The sequence below is a fragment of the Lutra lutra genome, chromosome 1 (genome assembly GCF_902655055.1).
Source record: "Lutra lutra chromosome 1, mLutLut1.2, whole genome shotgun sequence".
Taxonomy (NCBI): domain Eukaryota; kingdom Metazoa; phylum Chordata; class Mammalia; order Carnivora; family Mustelidae; genus Lutra; species Lutra lutra.
In genome coordinates, this window is record NC_062278.1 from 155,149,253 (window position 1) to 155,170,205 (window position 20,953).

Genomic DNA, 20,953 nt, shown 5'->3' on the forward strand with positions numbered 1-20,953 from the left:
ACTTACAGGCCATTTTTACATTGTCGATGTTGCATAGTAATACCGTTGACATTCCAAAGGAAACAGAGCTAGTAGTTGAACCAAAGTTCAAATTCTCATGCAGAATAGGAAAAGTTTTTCTCAAACTTTTACCCACATAATTTCAATACAGTAATTTAAAAACTAGAAGGCACGCCTGTGTGGCTCAGTCGGTTAAGCATCTGCCTTCGGCTCGGGTTATGGTCCCAGGATCCTGGGATCAGGCCCTGCATCGGGCTCCCCTGCTCTGCAGGGAGCCTCTTTCTTCCTCTCCCTCTGCTGCTCCCCCTGCTCATGTTCTCTCTCTCTCTCAAGTAAATGGGCAAAATCTTTTGTAAAAACAAAAACAAAAAACAAAGAAACTAGAAGCAACTGCTCTAAGATATATAAAATCACAAGTAAATTATGGCCAAACGGAATATTTTGCAGTCATTAAAAATAATGTATATGTTCATTTTTAAGAATATAAATACTCATGTTGTACTGTAGTGTTTGTTTTTTTTTTTTTAAGTGGGCTACAAAATTATATATGCAGTGTGCTGGATAATCAACCCAAACCAAAAACCAATAAGGGAAAAGGGTTTTTTTAAAAGATTTTATTTTTGAATAATCTCTACACCCAATGTGGAGCTCACACACAGCACCCCGAGATCAAGAGTCCCGTGCTCCACTAAGCCAGCCAGGTGCCCCTCACAACTCCATATTCTTTTTTTTTTTTTTAAAGATTTTATTTATTTATTTAACAGAGAGAGATCACAAGTAGACGGAGGGGAAGGCAGAGAGAGAGAGGGAAGCAGGCTTCCTGCTGAGCAGAGAGCCCGATGTGGGACTCGATCCCAGGACCCTGAGATCATGACCTGAGCCGAAGGCAGCGGCTTAACCCACTGAGCCACCCAGGCGCCCCACAACTCCATATTCTTAACCTTCCTTCCTCCCTCCTTTTTTTTTAAAAAGCTGTTTTCATCCGTGACTCAATAAGCCTTGCCTGAGAAATGTGGGCACTTCCGGTCAGCACACGGGGTCTTATAGACAAGCAACACTTAACCAAGGGACCCAGATTTCCTTGCGACTCACAAATGCCATTACTCGCTCATGCCAATCCCACTTAATCGGCTCCAAACTCAAGTGCTTTAGTCACTGATTATGTACCCAGGGCCCACTCGGGCGCATCTGGGGCAGCTCAGTAAAGGTGACAGAGAACAGAGAACTCACAGAGAGCTTGGACCTCCTCTGTTAGGAGGAAACTGCAATATTCAGCTGAGCGGGCAGAAAAGTTTTGAGTTTCCCATTGAGCACACCCATTGCTGTACATGCCACAGAAAGAACACAGAGCATGGTCCCCCACTCCCAAGGAGTTTACAGACCAGTCCTCCAATAGGTCATTCCACCAACAGACACAGCCTGCTGCTGCTTGCAACCTGGCATTCCAAAGGATTCTGACGTTGCCCTTGGGTTGAAGGGTATGGAGTTCCAGGAGCCCTTAGTGAGTCTGTCATGGGCAAGCCAGGGAAGGTGGTGGTACACACACAGTGTTTGCTACCTGTAAGGAGACACATGCAGTTGTCTGCCGCCCTAAAGCTTTCTCCAACTACCTTCTCCCTCATGGGCCTCCTTCTAGAGGACAAAAGAGCCAGAACCTACCCCAGCCTTTCTTACAACCAGGTGTGACCATAGGACCAAGCGGCAGCCTGGTCCTATTGAGAGTTGAGAGAGCAGACCAGGATTCTCTCCCTGATGAGCAAGAAGTGTGTGAGGAGGGGCTGCCCAATGCCAGGCTCTCAGTCCTGCCTATGGATACAGTGTGGGGTGGGGAGTGGGATGTCTGGAGCAGCTGCAGACATCCTGGGGTCACCTGGAGTACACTGAGAGCTGGGCTACCCAACACAGGAGCTGTAAGTCATATACGCCTGGAAGCACTTGAATTGGGACGAGTGCTACAAGACTAAACACCCATCAGATTTCAAAAGCTTCTTACAAAAAAGAGGAATGTAAAATAGCACATTACCAATTTTTCTTATTGACTGCCCATTGAAATGGCAGTATTTCAGACATACTGGATTAGATAAAAAATATATTTGAAGTTAGTCATTTATTTTTTTTCCTTTTTTTATTTTTAAATGAGACTTCTAGAAAATTGTAAGTGACATAGGTGGTTATCATTTTGCCATTGTCCGTTGCTGATCTGTAGAACTGCAGGCACTGTAACCTAGAGCCCCGACATTGTGGAACCACAGAACCAGCCCCATGACTACAGTCAGACTTCTTGTTACATAATAAAGCCATTCGAGCCAAGGAGTCTTTTTTTTTTTTTTTTTTTTAGAGATCAGAAGTAGGCAGAGAGGCAGGCAGAGACAGAGGGGGAATCAGGCTCCCTGCTAAGCAGAGAGCCCTATGTGGGGCTCCATCGCAGGACCCCAAGATCATGACCTGAGCCGAAGGCAGAGGTTTAACCCACTAAGCCATCCAGGTTCCCTCCAAGGAGTCTTTTTAAGCCTCACAGTTAGCGGGTTGAAAGTAGGCAGGACCAGATGTTATCCCCACTTCACAGACGAATAGGCTCAGAGATGAGAAATGCTGCTCAAGGTCACACGAAGGTCACATGCTGTAGGACAGGGAAGGTAAGAATGAAAACCTAACGGTCCTTTATATCAGTTGAGATCTTCCTACAGCATTGAGCTGCCTCTTAAAGGTAAGGACACACAACTTAAGGACAAAGTAAGAGAAGCTAGGGCACATCTACGTGTGTGGGTTTTGTGGTCACCCAGAAACGGGGAGCTTCTGGCCCAAGATAGGTTGGGAGACAATTCTCCATGGTGTGTCTACATGTCCGGTGACAGCCTTTGTTGCAGACTATCCTTTCAATGTTTATACAGCAAATAGCACTGGCAGATAGAGATAGAGTCGTCCTCAGGGCAGAGGGAAAATTTACTTGCTGACCAGGCTAGTACAGAAAATGTCTCCCTCGAGGGCAAAGGTTGGGCAGATCTGCCTTGCAGGTCCTTTATAATTTGGGAGTTCCTAAGCTTGGGGTCACTCAGTTATGACACAGACACAGTGTGTGCACAGTATCTTCCTGGGCCCACTCCATATCGTCCCATGGCACTTGAGGGCCAAGAGAATCTGGGACAAGCATGAAGCCCCTACTGCCTGCTGCATCAGTAATAACGCCCTCTGTTTGCACAGCCCCGCCCCTGGGCTGCAAGAACATTCTGCAAATAGGAAGAGAGGTATACTGGATGTGGTGGCCTACCACCCAGACTGCCCCTTAAGAACGAAGACCTTATTAGTCCAGCCCTCAGCTGACAGCCTGCTTTGGGGATGGCTTTGGCTAGAGAGCGCTGCCTTACCCCATTCTGGGGTGGCCTGCATACAGAGACCAGCTGACATGAGGTGTAACGGCCCAGCCCCCTCACCCCAGCTAGGTTAGAGTCCAAAGAGTCAGCCCAGCTTCAGAACTTGCCCTAGGGCTGGCTGAGGTCTCCACAGGGATTACCCCATGGCTCACCTCCTCCCTCTGCTCTGTCCTGCCTCCTAATTTCCCCCTCAACGGATGTAGATCCTAAGAGCACCCCCAATAAATGTCCTGCACCCCAATTAGCATCTCAGGGTCTGCTTTCCAGAGAACCTAAGCTGTAACAAGGGGGGATTTCCTGGCCTGGGGAATTGCACACCTGTCTTGGATCCAGACTTCAGATCTGAGGGCTAGAAATGCAGCACGTCTTACACTTATAAGTGACAGTCTTTCTGTGGCTTTTGTAACCCTCGAAGTATAAGGGCTCATTCTGAGGCATATGGAACACTGAAGACATACCCAGCAATCGATCTGACCCCTGGGACTATAAAATCAGCAGTATCTGTGAATCTCAGCTGACAACCTGGCTCCTTTTGCTCTGTTTCCCTGACAATTAAAACCCAAAAAGGACGATTTCCCCGACAGCTGAACACATCAACTTCAACATTAAGTGACAGAGCCAAACTTACCTTTTGGAAAGAAGAACCGAACCTACTGTTGACCTTGACCATCATGGGTTTGAACTGTGTGGGTCTACTTACAGGTGGATTTTTTTTCAATAGAGTAGATGGTAAATGCATTTTGCTTATTATTTTCTTGGCAGTTTCTTTTCTCTAGTTTATTTGATTATAGTAATACAGTATGTAGCATATATAATATAGAAAATGTGTGTTAATTGACTAGGTATGTTATAAGTAAGGCTTCTGGTCAACAGTAGGCTATTAGTGGTTTTGAGGGAATCAAAAGTTATATGCACATTTTTGTGTCTGCAAGGGGACTGGCACCCATAACTCCTGTGTTGTTCAAGAGTTAATTGTGGTTGGTTTTCACAATGCAAAGGACTACCACCAGATTCTGGTGGTCTCTCACCTGAGAAGCTCCTGGGGTTGGGGTAGCAGCTAATCTGGGATTTGGGGCTAACTTCACCACCTCTGAAAAGGGCACGTCTGTTCCAGCTGCAAGGCCTAGAAGGGAAAGCTCATTTCACATCAGTGCATGTTGCAAATGAAGACATTAACTAAAAATAGCATCTTATCTCTGGGGTGATAAAATATTCTAAAACGGGATTATGGTGATGGTTGCACAACTCAGTAAATTTACTAAAAAAATCACTGAGCTGTACACTTAAAATTGGGTGACTTTTATGTCATATAAATTGTGCCTCAGTAAAACTGTTAGAGAAGAAAAGAGAGGGAAGAGAGAGAAATTTGATGTGCGGACCTCTCCCCAGCAGGGCGTACTTTGTCTTGCTCACTGAGACAGCAGCTGTCCCAGCAGGGCAGCTAACACCACCACCCCCCACCCCACACCTGACAGGAGGAGTTGCCTGCCTCTCCTCCCTCACCTGGCTCCCATGGCTCAGGGCACTGAAGCCACCCCAGGCTTCTTAGGATTCCTTCTACCTCAGAGCCTTTTCACTGTGTCGAGAGTCTCCGTTTCCTCTCTTCATGGACCTATGCTCTTCTCAGACAACCTGTGGTTTACAATGTCACCTGTTTCGGGGCTCCCTAACCCTCCACCCCTAAGTACCATCTGCTGTCCCCAGAGACTTCGTACAATTTCTGGCCCCAGATTTAAGGTCCCACCCTTGCTGAGCCCAAAGCTCTGTGAAGCCAGGCACTGGGTCTCCAGAAGAGTCCTGGGGCCTCACACAGACCTGCATACCTGAGACACTCAATAAATATTCCCAAGCAAATGAGCACAGGGCTGGGAAGGAGGGAAGGATACCATCAGTGGACAGGAAAAGTGAGGAATTTCTAGACAGTCTTTAAGGAGTGCTATCAGATTGTCAGGGAAATACAGGACCACCGTGAGTGAGGCAGGGCCTGAGGAAGACATGAGGCCTAGTTTCCAAGAAAATGCTGGGATATCTCAGCTTAGAGCTGCATGGGAACAGGGTGGGGGGGGCAGCAGAGACGCCGCTCAAAAGACACTGGTCCCTTGTCCATTCATTCAGAGACCGCCTATGTGTGAGGTTCACCCTGGACGCAGCTGGGAGAACAGATGTGAAGTGGCTGAGACACCTCAGGGTGAGGGCCGGTGTGCTTGGACTTTGCCTGGGCTGCAGTTTTAGAGGGCAGAGTGGGGCATTGCCCTAGGTAACCTCTGGCAACACAATAGGCAAGGAAAGGAAAAATAAAAAAGAAATGCAGTGTCACATAGCAGTGGAGGCCCTAAAGGGCAGCGCCTTTCCCACTTTAGCAGGAGGAGGAGTGAGAAGTGGACCCTGAGCTTCTCATGGGCAACACTAAGGGCCAGAAGATTATGGAACAGTATTTTCAAGGTGCTGAGAGAAAGTATTTTAAAGTTAAGAGTCCTATATTTTTTATATATAAAAAATATATTATTTATTTATTCATTTGAGAGAGAGAGGGAGGAAGAGCACAAGTGGGGGGAAGAGCAGAGGGAGAGAGAGAAGGAGACTCCTCGCTGAGCAGGGAGCCTGACTCAGGGCTCAATCCCAGGACCCGAGCCAAAGTCAGATGTTTAACCAACTGAGCCACCCAGGCGCCCCAGAAGGTAGCATTCTTTTAGAGGGTAAGACAAAGTCCATGCTGGCTATGTAATGCCTCCAAAATTATCACCTACTAAATTCCCTCTTAAACTTATCTAGGTTGTAGAGTCCAACAAAACTACCATGGAAAAGAAAAAGGAAAAAGAAAATGCACAGAATTAGAAAGAGAGAGAGAAATTCATAAGGAAATGCAAATAAAAGCCAGTATGATATAAAGTTTAATTAAAAACACAATCTGGAAATAAATTACCCAGTGATCTTGACGCAGGAGGTGGCATGAGGTGGGGTGAGGTAGACAGGGTAGGGAGGGAGGGGAGTCAAAGAGTAAGAGGTTAATTATTAAGAGAAGGATCTGGTCCCTGATTAATTCTCAATGTTGATATAAACATGTAAGTTTAAATTGGTGTGTTAAAAAGCGAAGAGTAAATGCGTGAATAGAACTGCCAGAGGGAAGAGAGCCCTTGAGATAAATGGGCAGCTGGAGGAGCAGTCGGAGCCAGCAGAGGACAGGGCAGATTGACTAAATGGGCCCCTTGTGGGCAGGGGCAGCTCCCAGGAGAACCTGCCTGGAAGGGGGAGATTGGAGTTTCAGCAAGGCCTGCATCAGAGCGATGGGCTCTCATGGAGCTGTCCAGGGTACTGGACTGTTTGGCTCTGAAGCCTTCAGCTTTGTCTCCACTTCCTGCATTTGCTGAAATGATGGCCCTGGACTTCATCCACCTTTCCTGCCCACCAGTTGTCCAGACCCACCCCCATGTACCCTCAAGCATGTCCCACGTCCTTTCCCAATGTCCCTGTGTTGAGCCTGAGTGTGACCAAGCCTCATTCAGTTAGGAACCTACTTTTCTTTCCCCACTTTAAATACAGAATAAAAGAACAGAAGATTTGAAGTTGGTTCTTGCCTGCTAGGTGGGAGAAAAATGAAACTGAAGCCCAAGACTCCAATGTTCCTAAAGACTGGGAACATTCCAATCTCCCCCTTTCTATCCCCCTTAGTCCAGCCAGTGCCCTAACTCTTCCAGAAGCCTCTGCTCTCCATCCCTCGACCTACCATGGAAAGCTCGGTATGCAGAGCCCACACAGGCCGAGTTGGCAGTGTCTGTGACATACACTGGGGCACCAAACACATCTGCAAGCACCTGAAAAGGAGGGAGGTTCTTACTGGGGTAAGCCATTCCTCGGAGGGAACACAGACATTTGGCACACATTTTCTATGCTCTCTTTCCTCATGTGTCTTCTGATGCCTTCCATTCCACCTCTACGGCCTTACAGGAAGTATACTCGGCCATGCCACCCTAATAATAATAGAGTCAGGGTGGCCTGGGGGCCTTAGCATTTCCCCTGGCCCTACCTGCCCCCCTCACTGTCTCCTGGGAGCACTTTCTCAACAATCCACTTATAAAAGAATTCCCAACTTGGGCTCTTCTTTTAGAGAATTTTTATCTAAGACAGGTATATTATAAGTCAATAGTTGACACAGCCTCAGGCTACATCCCAAACTGCTCAGTGTCCTAGTAAGACACTGACAGCCCCATGATGTGATAGCCTGGTGGTCAGACATCTGTAGCAGTGGGAACAGAGGCAGTCCAATAAGGACAGCGTCTGGCTCTTAGAAGTAACAGACATGGAAGAGGCCCTACTGCTTGGCCTGCTATCATCACATACCTGTAAGAGGTCTCTGTTGTGAGATGCCCCTCCGGTGGCCAGAATCTTTGTCTTGGGCACTGAAAGGAAGAAGAAAACATTGATAGCTGTAACAATCTCCCCAAGACAAAAAAGGCTTTTGCAGAGTTCTTCAGCCACAGAGGGCTTATACTGAGCCAATGCCTCTTGCTTATCACACAGGACTCAAGAAGAGATCCAAAGCTGGCTCTGTCCATGCAGGTTTGTCACAGGTAATTTGCGTGTGAGGCTGCTGCCCCACTAACCTCTTACTGTCTTCAATTTTTTTTTAGTCACTTAAAAAAGAATCTGTCAACAAACCAGGAATAGAAGGAAACTTACTTAAATTAATAAAGGCCATCTATCTAAAATTTATAACAAACGTCATTCTTCATAGAAACATTAAGAATTATTATTTTTTTAAAAGATTTTATTTAGGGGCGCCTGGGTGGCTCAGTGGGTTAAGCCGCTGCCTTCGGCTCAGGTCATGATCTCAGTGTCCTGGGATCGAGCCCCGCATCGGGCTCTCTGCTCAGCAGGGAACCTGCTTCCTCCTCTCTCTCTGCCTGCCTCTCTGCCTGCTTGTGATCTCTCTCTGTCAAATAAATAAATAAAATCTTAAAAAAAAAATAAAAGATTTTATTTATTTATTTGACAGAGAGAGATCACAAGTAGGCAGAGAGGCAGGCAGAGAGAGAGAGAGAGAGTGGAGGCAGCAGGCTCCCTGCCGAGCAGAGAGCCCGACTGGGGACTTGATCCCAGGATCCTGAGATCATGACCTGAGCCTAAGGCAGAGGCTTAACCCACTGAGCCACCCCCGAGCCCAAGAATTATTTTCTTTAAGACTGGTGTGCCTCTCAGACCTCAAAAAAATGGCCTCCAAATGACCCCTGCCTCCAGATATGTTTAGGTTCATGTTGTTCCCTCTCACAGTCGATAGGGCCAACTCCTGTGACCAGTGGGATATTGTGTAAAAGGTGAAGTGTGAGTTACAAGAGTAGGTCATAAAGGACATTGAGGCTTCTATCCTGTTCTACTGTAGATGACTCTCCTGGATCCCTCACTCTGGGGACTCCTGCCAACAGCTGTGTGAGCTGGCCACCTGGGAAGCAGATCCTGCAGCCTGAGTCAAGTCTTCAGATGACTGCAGCCCCAGATGACATACTGACCTCAACCTCAGAAGAGACCTCAGCCAGAATGACTGAGTTATGTTAATCCAAAATTACTGACCCACAGAAACCACGTAAGATAATACATGTTCGTTGTTATTTTAAGCTGCTAGGTCTTGAAGAAATTTGTTACATAGCAATAGATAATAAATAGTAGGAACAAAACAAAGACTTAATATCATCCACTACTCTGTCACATAGTACTAATTATACTAGCCATGCCTATAAGGCAAGAAAAATAAATAAATGTATCAGGATTTAAAGAAAATAAATAAAACTACCATTATTTTATAGATAACAAACTACCTACTTAGAAAAATTTAAAAAAAGCACACTAATTAAAGTTTAATAAGGTTTCCAGATACAAAAACCAACTTATAACAAACAATGGCATTTCTAGCAACAATCAATTACCAAATGTGATAGTTGCCATTCACAATGGCAACCAGAAATACAATGTAGCCAGGAAATACCTTAGCAAAGAATTCAGAAGTATCTATGTGGAAAAAAATGGAAACTTATTAAAGTACAAAAAGGAATATCTAAGTAAATTAAAAGATGTTCCATGGTCTTGGATGGATTTGAACTAACATTATAAAAGTGTCAACTTTTTCAAATGAATTTATAAATTCAAGGCAACCTAAACAAATATTCCAACTGGATTTTTTTTATAAAAGAACTGAATCAATTTAGTATATTTATGGAAAAATAAAGACCCATAAATGGCTAAGACAACAATGAAAAAAGAAAAGTGAGGGATGAATTGCTATATTAGATATTAAGACGTTTGGGGCTGAACTATGTCCCCTCAAAATTTGTATGTTGGAGTTCTAACTCCTAGTACCTCAGAATGTGACTATATAAAGACAGATACATGTTTTAAAAGGTAGTTAATTGAAATGAGGCCATTAGGGTGAGCTCTAATCCAATATGGCTGCTGCCCTTATAAGAAGAGTCTATTAGGACACACAGTAGGAAAACCATGTGAAGACACAGGCATCTACAGGTCAGGGAGAGAGACCGTGGGAAAAACCAACCCTGCTGATACCTTGATCTCAGACTTTTAGCCTCCAGGACTGTGAGAAAATAAATATCTGTTGTTTGATCCATCCAGTCTGTGGTACTTTGTCATGCAGACCTGGCCAACTAGTACATACTACAAAGCCGTAATGATGGTTTGTCCCAAGAACAGATGAATAAACCAATGGAATGGCAAAGGGGATGCAGATATATATATATATATATATATATATATATATATATATATATATATATATACATACACACACACAAACTTGATAAATGAGTAAGAGGGCACTACAAGTAGTGAAGGAAAAGGGAACGGGGCCATTATGTGGAAAAAAATTAAACCGGATCCTGATTTACACCATTCACAAAGGTGAACTCCAGAAGTTCTAGATGTGGAAGTTACACGAACAGAACAAAATGTAAAAAAAATTTCTGTGGCACTGGAAGAGGGGAAAAACCTCTTCAACAGTATCTCAAAAGCATAAATTTTAAAAAGAAATATTGGCAGATTTAATTTAATCAAAATTCTGTTCAGCTGCCAACACTATAAATAAGAATAACAGATAAATGACAGAAGATACTTGTGACACAGAAAGCTGACAAGGATCTAGTACTATTCGAAGTATATGACAAACTCTTGCAAATTGTTAAGAAAAAGATGGGAAATCCAATATGGGGGAAATGGTAAAAGATACAAACAGCCAATTCATGGAGGAAAAAACCCAAAGTTATAAAAGCTGTTCAAAATCATTATTAATTTAAAAAATGCAAATGAAAGTAACACTGAGATACTAGTTTACATCCCTCAGATTAGCAAAGGATTCAAAGGTGCTTAATGTTAAGTGTTGGAGGGGACTCAGGAGCCCTCACACACTGACAGTAGACCAGTGATTTCAGAAACTCAGGACTCTCAGCCTCTGTCCCTACCCACTTCCACTGATCAGGAGCAGCATCTGACCCCCAGATAAAAAACTGCCCTCCGGGGTACCTTTGTGGCTCAGTGGGTTAAGCCACTGCCTTTGGCTCAGGTCATGATCTCAGAGTCCTGGGATCGAGGCCCACATGGGGCTCTCTGCTCAGCAGGGAGCCTGTTTCCTCCTCTCTCTCTCTCTGCCTGCCTCTCTGCCTACTTGTGATCTCTGTCAATAAATAAATAAAATCTTAAAAAAAAAGAAATGCCCTCCAGCCAAAATGGGTTGCTGCCTGGGGAGGGGGCCTGGAGGTCTTGAGGGGAATCAGAACTTGAAGTAATACTGAGCTAAGGGGGCGGACATGGAAAGAGACAGGCAATCACCCATCAGAGAAATAAGCTGCATTCATCTTCCAATCAGAATGAAATGCTGCTGATTTTAGCATGTGGAGAGCCTTTGTAGGGAGGACTCCAGCTGTAAAGCTTATCTAATGCTCACAAGTTTCAACTTAAATCTGCCTGTTGTCACGTCATCTACTTCTGCAGCTTGGAGAGGGCAGGTGGGGTGGGACACTGGGAGGAGGGGCCTTGGACCTGTAGACAGCAACCTAGACTTGCTGTCTACACTGAGACACAGTTACTCATTCAGTACTACCAACCCACAGTCAAGGTGGTTGAGAAAAACCAATGGCATGAAAGAGAAGGATCACGGGGCGCCTGGGTGGCTCAGTGGGTTAAGCCACTGCTTTTGGCTCGGGTCATGATCCCAGGTCCTGGGTTCGAGCCCCACATCGGGCTTTCTGCTCAGCAGGGAGCCTGCTTCCTCCTCTCTCTCTGCCTGCCTCTCTGCTTACTTGTGATTTCTCTCTGTCAAATAAATAAATAAAATCTTTAAAAAAAAAAAAAAAAAGAAAGAGAAGGATCACTGTGAACAGACCACCTCAGAAGGAAAAGAACCCAGGCAACAAAAGGCAAATATGAAAAAATTCCAATATTTTATCATCTCGTATACTTGAACAGGTATAGAATCCATTAAAAAGAATAAACCACTATGAAGAAGAACTGGGACACAAGACAGAGTTCTAAAAATTAAAAAATGACATATAGGGGCGCCTGGGTGGCTAAGTCGGTTAAGCATCTGCCTTTGGCTCATGATCCCAGGGTCCTGGGATCGAGTCCCACATCGGGCTCCTTGCTCAGCGGAGAGTCTGCTTCTCCTTCTGCCTCTGGCCTCCCTAATGCTTGTGTTCGCTCTCTCTCTCTCAAATAGATAAATAATATCTTTTAAAAATAAAAATAAAAAACGATACATGATTACAAACATATTTAGGTGGAAAAAGTAAATAGTAGAATAAATACGGCCATATCTAATATAATAAACTGAAAGATGCAATCCAGGAAATTCCCTATGATTTAAAATGACAAGGAAAGTGACAGAATGAAGTCAGAAGACACAGAATTCATTTATCCTTTAGAGCTGTTCAGTCTACAAATACTTAGGGGGAGCCCAGTTACCACCTGGCAGTGGTTTAAGAAGTGGGAATAGATGGTTCCACAAGATGGATGAGATTCTCCTTCTCAAAGAGCCTATTTCCTAGTTGAGGAAGGACAGTCCACAAAGAGATAAATTTAAAAGCAGAGTATGATAGTGACAAGTTCATTTTTTAACAATTTTATTTACTTATGTCATCTCTAAAGCCAACGTGGGGCTCGAACTCACGACCTCAAGATGACGAATCGCATTGTCTTCCGACTGAGCCTGGGGCCCCCAATAATGACAAGATCTATGATGAAATAAAGCAAGTTAGGGCCAGAGAGCCCACACCTGGCCTGTATTAGACAAGGTTTCTCAAGCTGGGCACAGCTGACATTTGGGCTGTATAATCATTGGCTGCGCAGGGGAGGGGGGAAGGGGAGGCTGTCGCGCACACTGCAGAACGTGCAGCGGCATCCAGGCTGGTGGGATGCCAGGAGCGCTCCCCGTTTGTGACACCAGAACGTCTCCAGATATTGTCAAATATCCTCTGGGGTGCAAAACCACCTCAGTCGGAAACCACCGGTCTAATATAAATCTTAGTAAAAAGAACGGGGGAAATGAAGGAAAGAAATCATCGAAGAAATGATGTACTAAATTTTCCTAAGCTAGAATAAGTCAGATATAGTCAGGCAAAAGGGGCCAGTGGGTGCTCAGCACAATGAAGGTATAAGGCCTGATATCTAGACTTTAGTTGAGAAATTTCAAAATCCTAAGAAAGATTCTAGAAGATTCTGTAGAGGAAACAATATCATTCAGATGGGCTTCTCACTGGCAACACTATAAGTCAGAAGACAACAGAACGTTATTTTCAAAGTTGTAAAATAATATGATGTTTGAATTCAGAATTCCACACATTATAAAAGTAGCATTTAAGTGTCAAGGCAAAATTAACCTATTTTCATATAGACCATCCCCCATACCTCTATCTCTACATGAAAGAATTAGTCAAGGATGTCCTGAAGCAAAGATGAAAGATACAAAACCACTTAGATGTGTGATATAATAAATAGTGGTAATCAAGGAAAGCCACCAAGTGTATAATTTAAATAATTATTGATGCATAATGCATACTGAACAGTAGCATTCAGGGAACTGGAAAATGGGAGGTAAAGAAAAGAGAGAAGAGGGGGCACCTGGGTGGCTCAGGAGGTTAAGCCTCTGCCTTCAGCTCAGGTCATGATCCCAGGGTCCTGGGACTGAGCCCCACGTTTGGGCTCCTTGCTCAGTGGGGAGTCGCTTCTCCCTCTCCATCTAACCCTCCCCCTACTTGTGCTTGCTCTCTCTCTCTCTCTCTCACATAAATAAATAAAATATTTAAAAAAGAAAGAAAAAAGAGAAAAGAGGGAACATAATATAATGTCTTTTAGTGGGGGATATAATTACTAAAGAGAATATAAATTGCAAACAGTGATCAAAAGCAGTTAAGTGTTGGTATCTATGTTGAAATTTTAAAAGTCATTACTAGAAAAAAAACAAGAGGGCACCTGTGTGGCTCAGTTGGCGAAACATCTGCCTTCGGCTCAGGTCATGCCCCTGGGGTCCTGGGATGGAGTCCCAACATGGGCTCCTTGCTCATCGAGGAACCTGCTTCTCCCTTTGCTCCTCCCACCTGCTCGTGCTGTCTCTCTCTCAAATAAATAAATAAATAAAATCTAATTAAAAAAAAAAAGAAGCAGGAGCTGTAGGCTCAGGTGCCAACAACAGGACTGTCTGCGGGGCCAGGAGAAGGGAGTAAGTGAGTGGACTGGGCTAGGGAACGGCTGCACCTGTGCCACACTGGCACCCGAGTGAGCAGGCCCAGCCCAAAGGTATCTGATTAGCAAAGTAAACATTATGCTAGCCAAACATGACAAGTTCTAGAAAAAAAATCCATACACTCAGGTGGTCAGTTTGCTGACACCTGTCACACAGGAGGGATGAAGTAAAGAAAAATCAGCCAAGGGCATGCACCGTTCATGGCACAGTTCATGACACTGAGCTGGGAAGCACGAACGTCCGTCAGAGAACAATGGATCAATCAATCCCGGTACAAGCCAGTGATGGATCACCACACCGCCGGGAGAGCCGACAATGAGCGAGGTATTCACACGGAGGAATTCATGAACATAATGTCGAGTTATAGAAGCAAGTCCCCCAAGAACATGGCTCAGTCCACACAGCAGCTGGGAGCATGATGCCTCACGTTCGTGTAGCCTTGCTTGGTTCCAGGCATGTTGATTTATGTAATATTACTGGAGAGGAACCCAGCAGAGCTGGCAAGACAGGTTTGATACTGCCTTTAAGCTTGCTAAGAGGATAAAGAACTTTATGTGGCTTTGCACAAAAACGCTTTAAAGGCTGGGAATGGTGGCATAATCCCATCCCTCTCCAGTGCCCAGGAGGACTTCTCTGCTCTCACTGCCTCTTCCTGCACACTGTTTGGGGCCAGGCCCCGACGAAGTGCCACCTTCTACTGGCCGGAGAACCCTTCATGCCAGGCATTGGGCGCCAACCTCAGCCCCATCCCTGCCCTGCTCACCGGTCTCACTTTTCAGGAGATTCTGAAATCTTTGGAGAATGTCTTTCTTTCTTTCTTTCTTTCTTTCTTTCTTTCTTTCTTTCTTTCTTTCTTTCTTTTTTTTTTTAAGATTTTATTTATTTATTTGAGAGACACAGAGAGAGGGTGTGGGAGAGAGAGCACGTGGAGGGAGATGGGGAGAGAGAGAGAGGGAGAAGCAGACTCCCCGATAAGCAGGGAGCCCAACATGGGGCTCGACCCCAGGACCCTGGGGATCATGACCTGAGCCAGGGGCAGATGCTTAACCGACTGAGCCACCCAGGTGCACCAGGAAATTTCTTTTTAGACTTTGAGTGGCGGAATGGAGAGAAATGGAAATGTTTATCATGCTCATTTTATTTACTTTCAAATTTGTGGTGAACTCATATACCCCGAAAAACATGCAGAACGCCTCATAAGCTGACTGCTTGACAAATTCTCACAAACTCCAGGCTCGCGTGTAACTTAGAGAACACCAACAGCACCGCAGAGGCCCTCTAACTCTGAAAGGTAGCAGCTCGCGCCCTGGCTTCCAGTGACAGCAAATTGCTTCGTCCGGTTTTGAACTTGACGGACATGGGATCCCACCACGTGTACTGTTGTGCCTGGCTTCTTTCGCACCGAGTGACATGTGCGAGATTCATCCATTTTGTCGCGCACGGTGGAGGCGGTTTATTTTCATTTCTATGTCGCATCACATTGCATGAATAGCCCACAAGGACTACCTGTCCTGCCTACCACCCACAGGCGCTGGGCTGCAGCGTGGGGCCGGTGAGCACCAGCCACGATGACTGTTCTCCTGTACGTCTCTAGAGCCCATGGGTACACATCTCCGTTACGCCTTCACGGACAGGCGAGACTGCCGGGGGGGTGTGCGTGTGCGGCTTCCCGGAAAGGCTTACCTAGTGCTAACTTCTGAGTACGCTTGCACTTGGTTGGCTCAAAGGCAGAAAACATACTACACTGAGCTCAGGTTGTCCACAAAAGTATTATGAGGACTCCACCCTTAGGGCAGAAGCCTGTGCCCCAGACCATTCCAGGGCCAGCAGTAAGGAGAACTCACTGCTCCCCTGAGGCTGCCTGTTCCATAGCTCAAGTTCTTAGAAATCCCTTTCTTCCCGTGGGTGCCTGCCCCAACCAATCCTGCCCTGCCTTTCCATTCCAGATCTCTCAGTGGGGACAGTGGTTCTGTATCCCCACTCTTCTCTGTCCAAATTGAAGTGCTTAGGCTGTGCCCCAGAGGCAGGTGGCCCCAGCCTAGACCTCTCCCACTGGCATTGCCCATGTCCTCAGGGTCCAGGGCTTGGGATATCATGTTGTCACAGGTCTGGGCTACAGAAAGGTCTCTAAGTGCTACAGCTACTTGCCAGGAGGTCAGGCTACTGGGGACAGAGCAGAGAAGCAGGAACAAGTGCCCCCTCGTCCCTGCCTGCCTGCATATCCCTGCCCACTGACTCACCTTCTCCTTAGCCACCTGGGGCCGGGCTCCCTCTCCCCACTGCCTCTGAAGTGAAGCCTCGACAGACAGTGCCGTGCGAGGCCTGGCCTGAAGGCCAGGAAGGGTCACAAGCACCTCAGGGTGTGATGGTCCCCGCCCCAGAACACAGCCCGCCAGCCGCTCACTTACTGACTCGGTAACCCAAGCCCTCAGCATGGATCCTCTTGGCCATGAACTGCCCTTCGATCAGTGCCCGGATCTCCACAGCCCCAGGGAATGCTGAGACCTGTCCCCAAGAGAAAGTAGGCACCGTGAAAACCTTTGTTGTCCCTACACTGCTTGTGCACGCGTCTGTGCGTGCGTGTGCATAGGTGGCCCGGATTCGGAAATCAGGACTCAGGACTCCTGGGCAGCTCACACACCGCTGGAGCTCTTGACCCACTAAGCACCTGCCATATGTGTGCACACAAGCATGTCCCCCACACATACGTGACCCTAGCCTCAGGTGTGCTCACTTCAGGGAGCCGGAGCATTGGGGAGCTTGGTCTCAGGCCACCAAGGGTTCAGCTCTGCCACCTCGAATAAGTTACATAAATCTCGCTGGGATTCTCATTTTCTTTCTTAACAAAACCAAGGCCATAATGGTACCTGTGTTTCACGGTGGTTCTAAAGATCAAATGAGACAACAGGGCCGGGTCTTGGTGTTTGGTCCTAAGTGAGAACCCGGAGCTTATGCTGAGAGCCCACAGCTGTGGAGTGTCGCTCAGGCTACTGCTGCTAGGCATCAACCCCAGCTTCGCCCAGGCCTTAGCCCCTGAGACCAGTGACAGACCCTACCTTCTCCCTGACAGACCTCGATGGGCTTATGCAAAAGGGAACAGGCACCTCTTCTCTGTTGGAACAACAGAAACCAAAGAGACCCTTCCTCAGAAGACTGAGGCGAGCCCCTCCCCGCTACAGTTTGTATAAAGCTTTCCACTTACAACCCAATATACAGTGACTTCATCAGCCACAAAGCTGATGCCAACTCTAACTGTAACAGTCACTAGACAGAGGGAATTACTCAGTCCCACGCAGGAAAGGCAGCTCGGTGGAGGGGAAAGGAAACAGCGCTTCAGGATCTGGAGGCCCCTCCCTCCACCTCCTAGGTCCTGGTGACTTGGGCACATGATTCGGCATCTCTGGACCTCAAGATGCTCTGAGCAGTCAATGGAGGATGTGGGAAGCCACCAGCACGGTGTGCTTGGAGGGAAACAGCGCTCAGTAAATGTTTGTGCGTCCTGTCCCAGAGGCTTTCAATCAGGAAGAAATTCCTGATCTGGAGTAAGTGTGAGTCCTTGGGGGTGCAGGGTTAAGCCTGCTGAGGGAACAGGCTCTATGGCTCTCAGTGGCGGTCAGCGTGGACACGTGTTAGCTCAGGGGAAAGCCCCCAGGTGTTTGTATTCCTCTTTGTGAGAGACAACAGCGTCTTAGATCCTGTGGGTTCCCCAGGATGGAAATGCACTCTGGCCCATCCAAATGTTTGCTCAAGCAATAACGGAGTACAGGAAGTCTCTCAAGTAGCAGAACCTGGGAGGCAATTGTTGAATTCAACACACAGAACTGGAGCCAATTTCTCTCCCATACCACACATACCTGGCGGTTTTCTGCACTAAACCGGTGGCGCCCAGTAATTTCAGGGGTGATCTCCATTACATCAAAATAAAAACCTGAAACCAGACCAGGAAGAGATTCACTGTCAGTAATCAAAAGCAAAATATAAGCTTCTCAAAGACTTAGGACGGAACAGGGTGACGTGACCCCACATCTCTGGCCCCCAGAAGAGAAGGGAATGCTCCCCGTCTTGCTCTCCGGCAGGAAAGACAGGAACTGGAAGGGCTGGGGCTAGATCTTCTTAGAGACAGTTCCGCCAACTCTCACCCAACAGCCCTGACCAGAGGCAGCTGCCCCAGCGCCCCGAAAACACCAGCTCAGGTTTGGCCAAGGGCGGCGCGTCCCCTCCCTGCTCAAGAGGCCTGGCCCAAGGTTGGGCCCTCTTCCGAACAGAACCCTGCAGCTGGGGCAGAAAGCTACAGATGGGCGCACACCAGAGTGGAGCAGGAGCCGTGGCTGCCATCCCTGAGGTAGTCACCAGGGGCTCTGAGGGGGACAGAGCTCTCCACTCAAAGCACGGAGAACAGCCCTACTCACTCAGATCATTGGGTCTCACGCTAGCTTGGAAGGCCCACAGAGCAGAAGGACCGACAACTGGGGCTCCCCTGGCTTGCTCCATGGCCCTCTCTCCCCCTTCCCCTGGGGTCCTCCTGCCAGCAGCTGCTGCCCTTCACAGGCCGGGGCATCACCAAACAGCCTACCCAGGTTCCCGCCGTTGCCCATCTCCGTGGACCGCAGCGCCTCAGAGAAATCACTCCAGGAACAGGAAGCGGACTCATCGCGGATCTTCTCTCTCATGAGGGAGCCGTTTTTAAAGCTGCAGAAGTGCACAGAACCCTGAGCGGGGCGGGGGGGGGGGGGGGGGGAGGGCACCCAGTGCTTGCCGGCTGGACCCATGTGTTTTGGGGAAGAGTCCCAGGTCGAAGGGCTGCAGGTCAGGCTGGACCACAACCCCCAGGCCATGGACAGCAGAGATCTGAGGTTCTCCCTCAGGTATCATGCCCAGCTAAGGTCCCTGGGAATCATTGGGGAAGGCCTGTCTTGGGTTCTGTTTACAGAGGGAAATACGGGGAGCTGTGGCTTCTAAACGTCATACCACCTGGACAATGAAACAGAGCCAGCTAAATTCACTAGACCTACATATTCTCCAATGGTTCCTGGAGCTTAGAGGCTCAGAATCTTCCCTGGGTGCCTCTGGTGGGTTTCCAAAGGCCTGTGATCAGGGTGCAGAGTACACCTCCTCCATGACAACCATCAGGGGCAGGGCGTGCTTCCTACTATTTACTGAATGTCTACTATGTGCTACCCGTGTCCTAACAACACAATGGTAAACCTTTCATTCTTCGCATTTCATGAGCCAAGACTGTGGCTCAGACACACTCTGGGGTCTGCCCCCAGCCACGCAGGATATAGGTGTTGAGGATGGGATTTGAATCTGGATTTGGGGAGGACTCCATGTCCTCGGTTCCTCCTCACCCAGCTCTGCTGTCAGAAAAACCCAGTGAGGGGCGCCTGGGTGGCTCAGTGGGTTAAGCCGCTGCCTTCGGCTCAGGTCATGATCTCAGGGTCCTGGGATCGAGCCCTGCATCGGGCTCTCTGCTCAGCAGGGAGCCTGCTTCCTCCTCTCTCTGCCTGCCTCTCTGCCTGCTTGTGATCTCTCTCTGTCAAATAAATAAATAAAATCTTTAAAAAAAAAAAAAAAAGAAAAAAAGAAAAACCCAGTGAGTCCCAGGGTGTCAGCTGCCACGAGAGCCTGCTAAGAAGAGCTTAAGGGCTCCAGATAGTGCCAGACGTGCCCACTGCCCACCAAGCCTACCACAGGAGTGCCATATAGTGCTGGGCATCAACCGGGTTGCAGAAGATGTGCCCTTCCAGGGCAGGCATGGGCTCCTGGAGCCAGAGAAACAGGGTGTCGCTGGTGCCCAGGCTGACCTGGGAAGAAATGGCCAGAGATGAGGCACCTCTGCCCCCTCCACCACTCCCGACGCTCCATCATTTCACTCCTCATGCAGCAGACCTCAGAGTAAACGCCACTTCCTCAGAGAAACCTCTGCTGACGCTCCCACACCAGATGAACCAATTAGCAACCAGATTTAGGCTCTCATGGAAACTGTGGGCTCATTTTCTAGAACTTAACCACAATTGTATCTATTTGGGTGACAACTGGTTACCAGATGACTTTCCCATTAGACCCAGAAGGGCACAGGTTCTGTTTTCTTTATTCATCCGGAGAGCTTACAGTCCTCCGTTCCAATGCCTGACCCCTCTGCCACTGTACCCACCAAGACTGGCCAACAAGGGGACCTGCCTACCGGGCAAAGGCCATGACCTTCTAAGAGAAGAAAGATGAGCAGGTCCTGGGGCCTGGGTCTTCCTATCCCCTCCCTCAGCTGCCTTTTGGGACTGCCAGACCCTCTAACAGGCAGCAAAGATGCTGCTGGGGCCCTTGTCCCCCAAGGCAGAGAGAGCGGGCTTTGCTTATGGGTGAGAGATGCGAGAAGTTGCCTTACCGCAATGTCACCTTCCTCCAGCTTCATGCCCGCCAGCGAAGCTGAGAATGGGAGGGGAACCTCTGGTTAGCGGGAGGTCACACAGAGCCACAAAGCAAACCACAGTCACCCCCAGGTGGGAGCCAGCTCCGAACCTCCCGCCCCAAGCCACATGCCAGGGTAGAGGCAGGAACAGGATGAGCTGAGGGTTTGGAAGAGCCCAAGGGGAGGTCCCCGGTGTGAAAGGGTAGAGTCCCTGTAGTCAGGGCCTCTGATCTGAGCTGGGAAGCCTCTTCTAAAAGGGTCCAACTCCCCACCATCAGGTGCTCCCAAGAGTGCAGAGAACCAAGGGAGCTGAGTCAAGACATCAGACACATGGCAGGGAAAGACAAAGTTGAGGCAGGAGTGTGAAGGGGCAGAATGTAAAGAGCGGTCTGTCCCTGAGACAGGAGGCCCAGAACAGCAGTCCGCATCTGCCGGGCTCAC

At 47.7% G+C, this 20,953-nt stretch overlaps 1 protein-coding gene across 12 annotated transcripts in view; it reads right to left on the minus strand.

Annotated features, from left to right (window-relative positions):
• XYLB (xylulokinase) overlaps positions 1 to 20,953 on the minus strand; it is a 65,219-nt gene that overhangs the window by 17,524 nt on the left and 26,742 nt on the right. For 5 of the 12 annotated variants that reach the window (XM_047740368.1, XM_047740360.1, XM_047740349.1 and 2 more), the window contains 8 exons: positions 20,489 to 20,529; positions 19,795 to 19,910; positions 18,680 to 18,795; positions 17,961 to 18,034; positions 16,515 to 16,611; positions 7,710 to 7,768; positions 7,096 to 7,183; positions 4,400 to 4,494 (listed from right to left, as the gene is read on the minus strand). In XM_047740368.1, coding sequence (XP_047596324.1) covers positions 4,400 to 4,494; positions 7,096 to 7,183; positions 7,710 to 7,768; positions 16,515 to 16,611; positions 17,961 to 18,034; positions 18,680 to 18,795; positions 19,795 to 19,910; positions 20,489 to 20,529 — 686 coding nt within the window. Of the gene's footprint in view, positions 1 to 922; positions 2,621 to 4,399; positions 4,495 to 4,857; positions 5,004 to 7,095; positions 7,184 to 7,709; positions 7,769 to 16,510; positions 16,612 to 17,960; positions 18,035 to 18,679; positions 18,796 to 19,794; positions 19,911 to 20,488; positions 20,530 to 20,953 lie in introns of those variants that run through there. The other 7 variants (XR_007129316.1, XM_047740409.1, XM_047740387.1 and 4 more) reach the window with 5 other exon arrangements.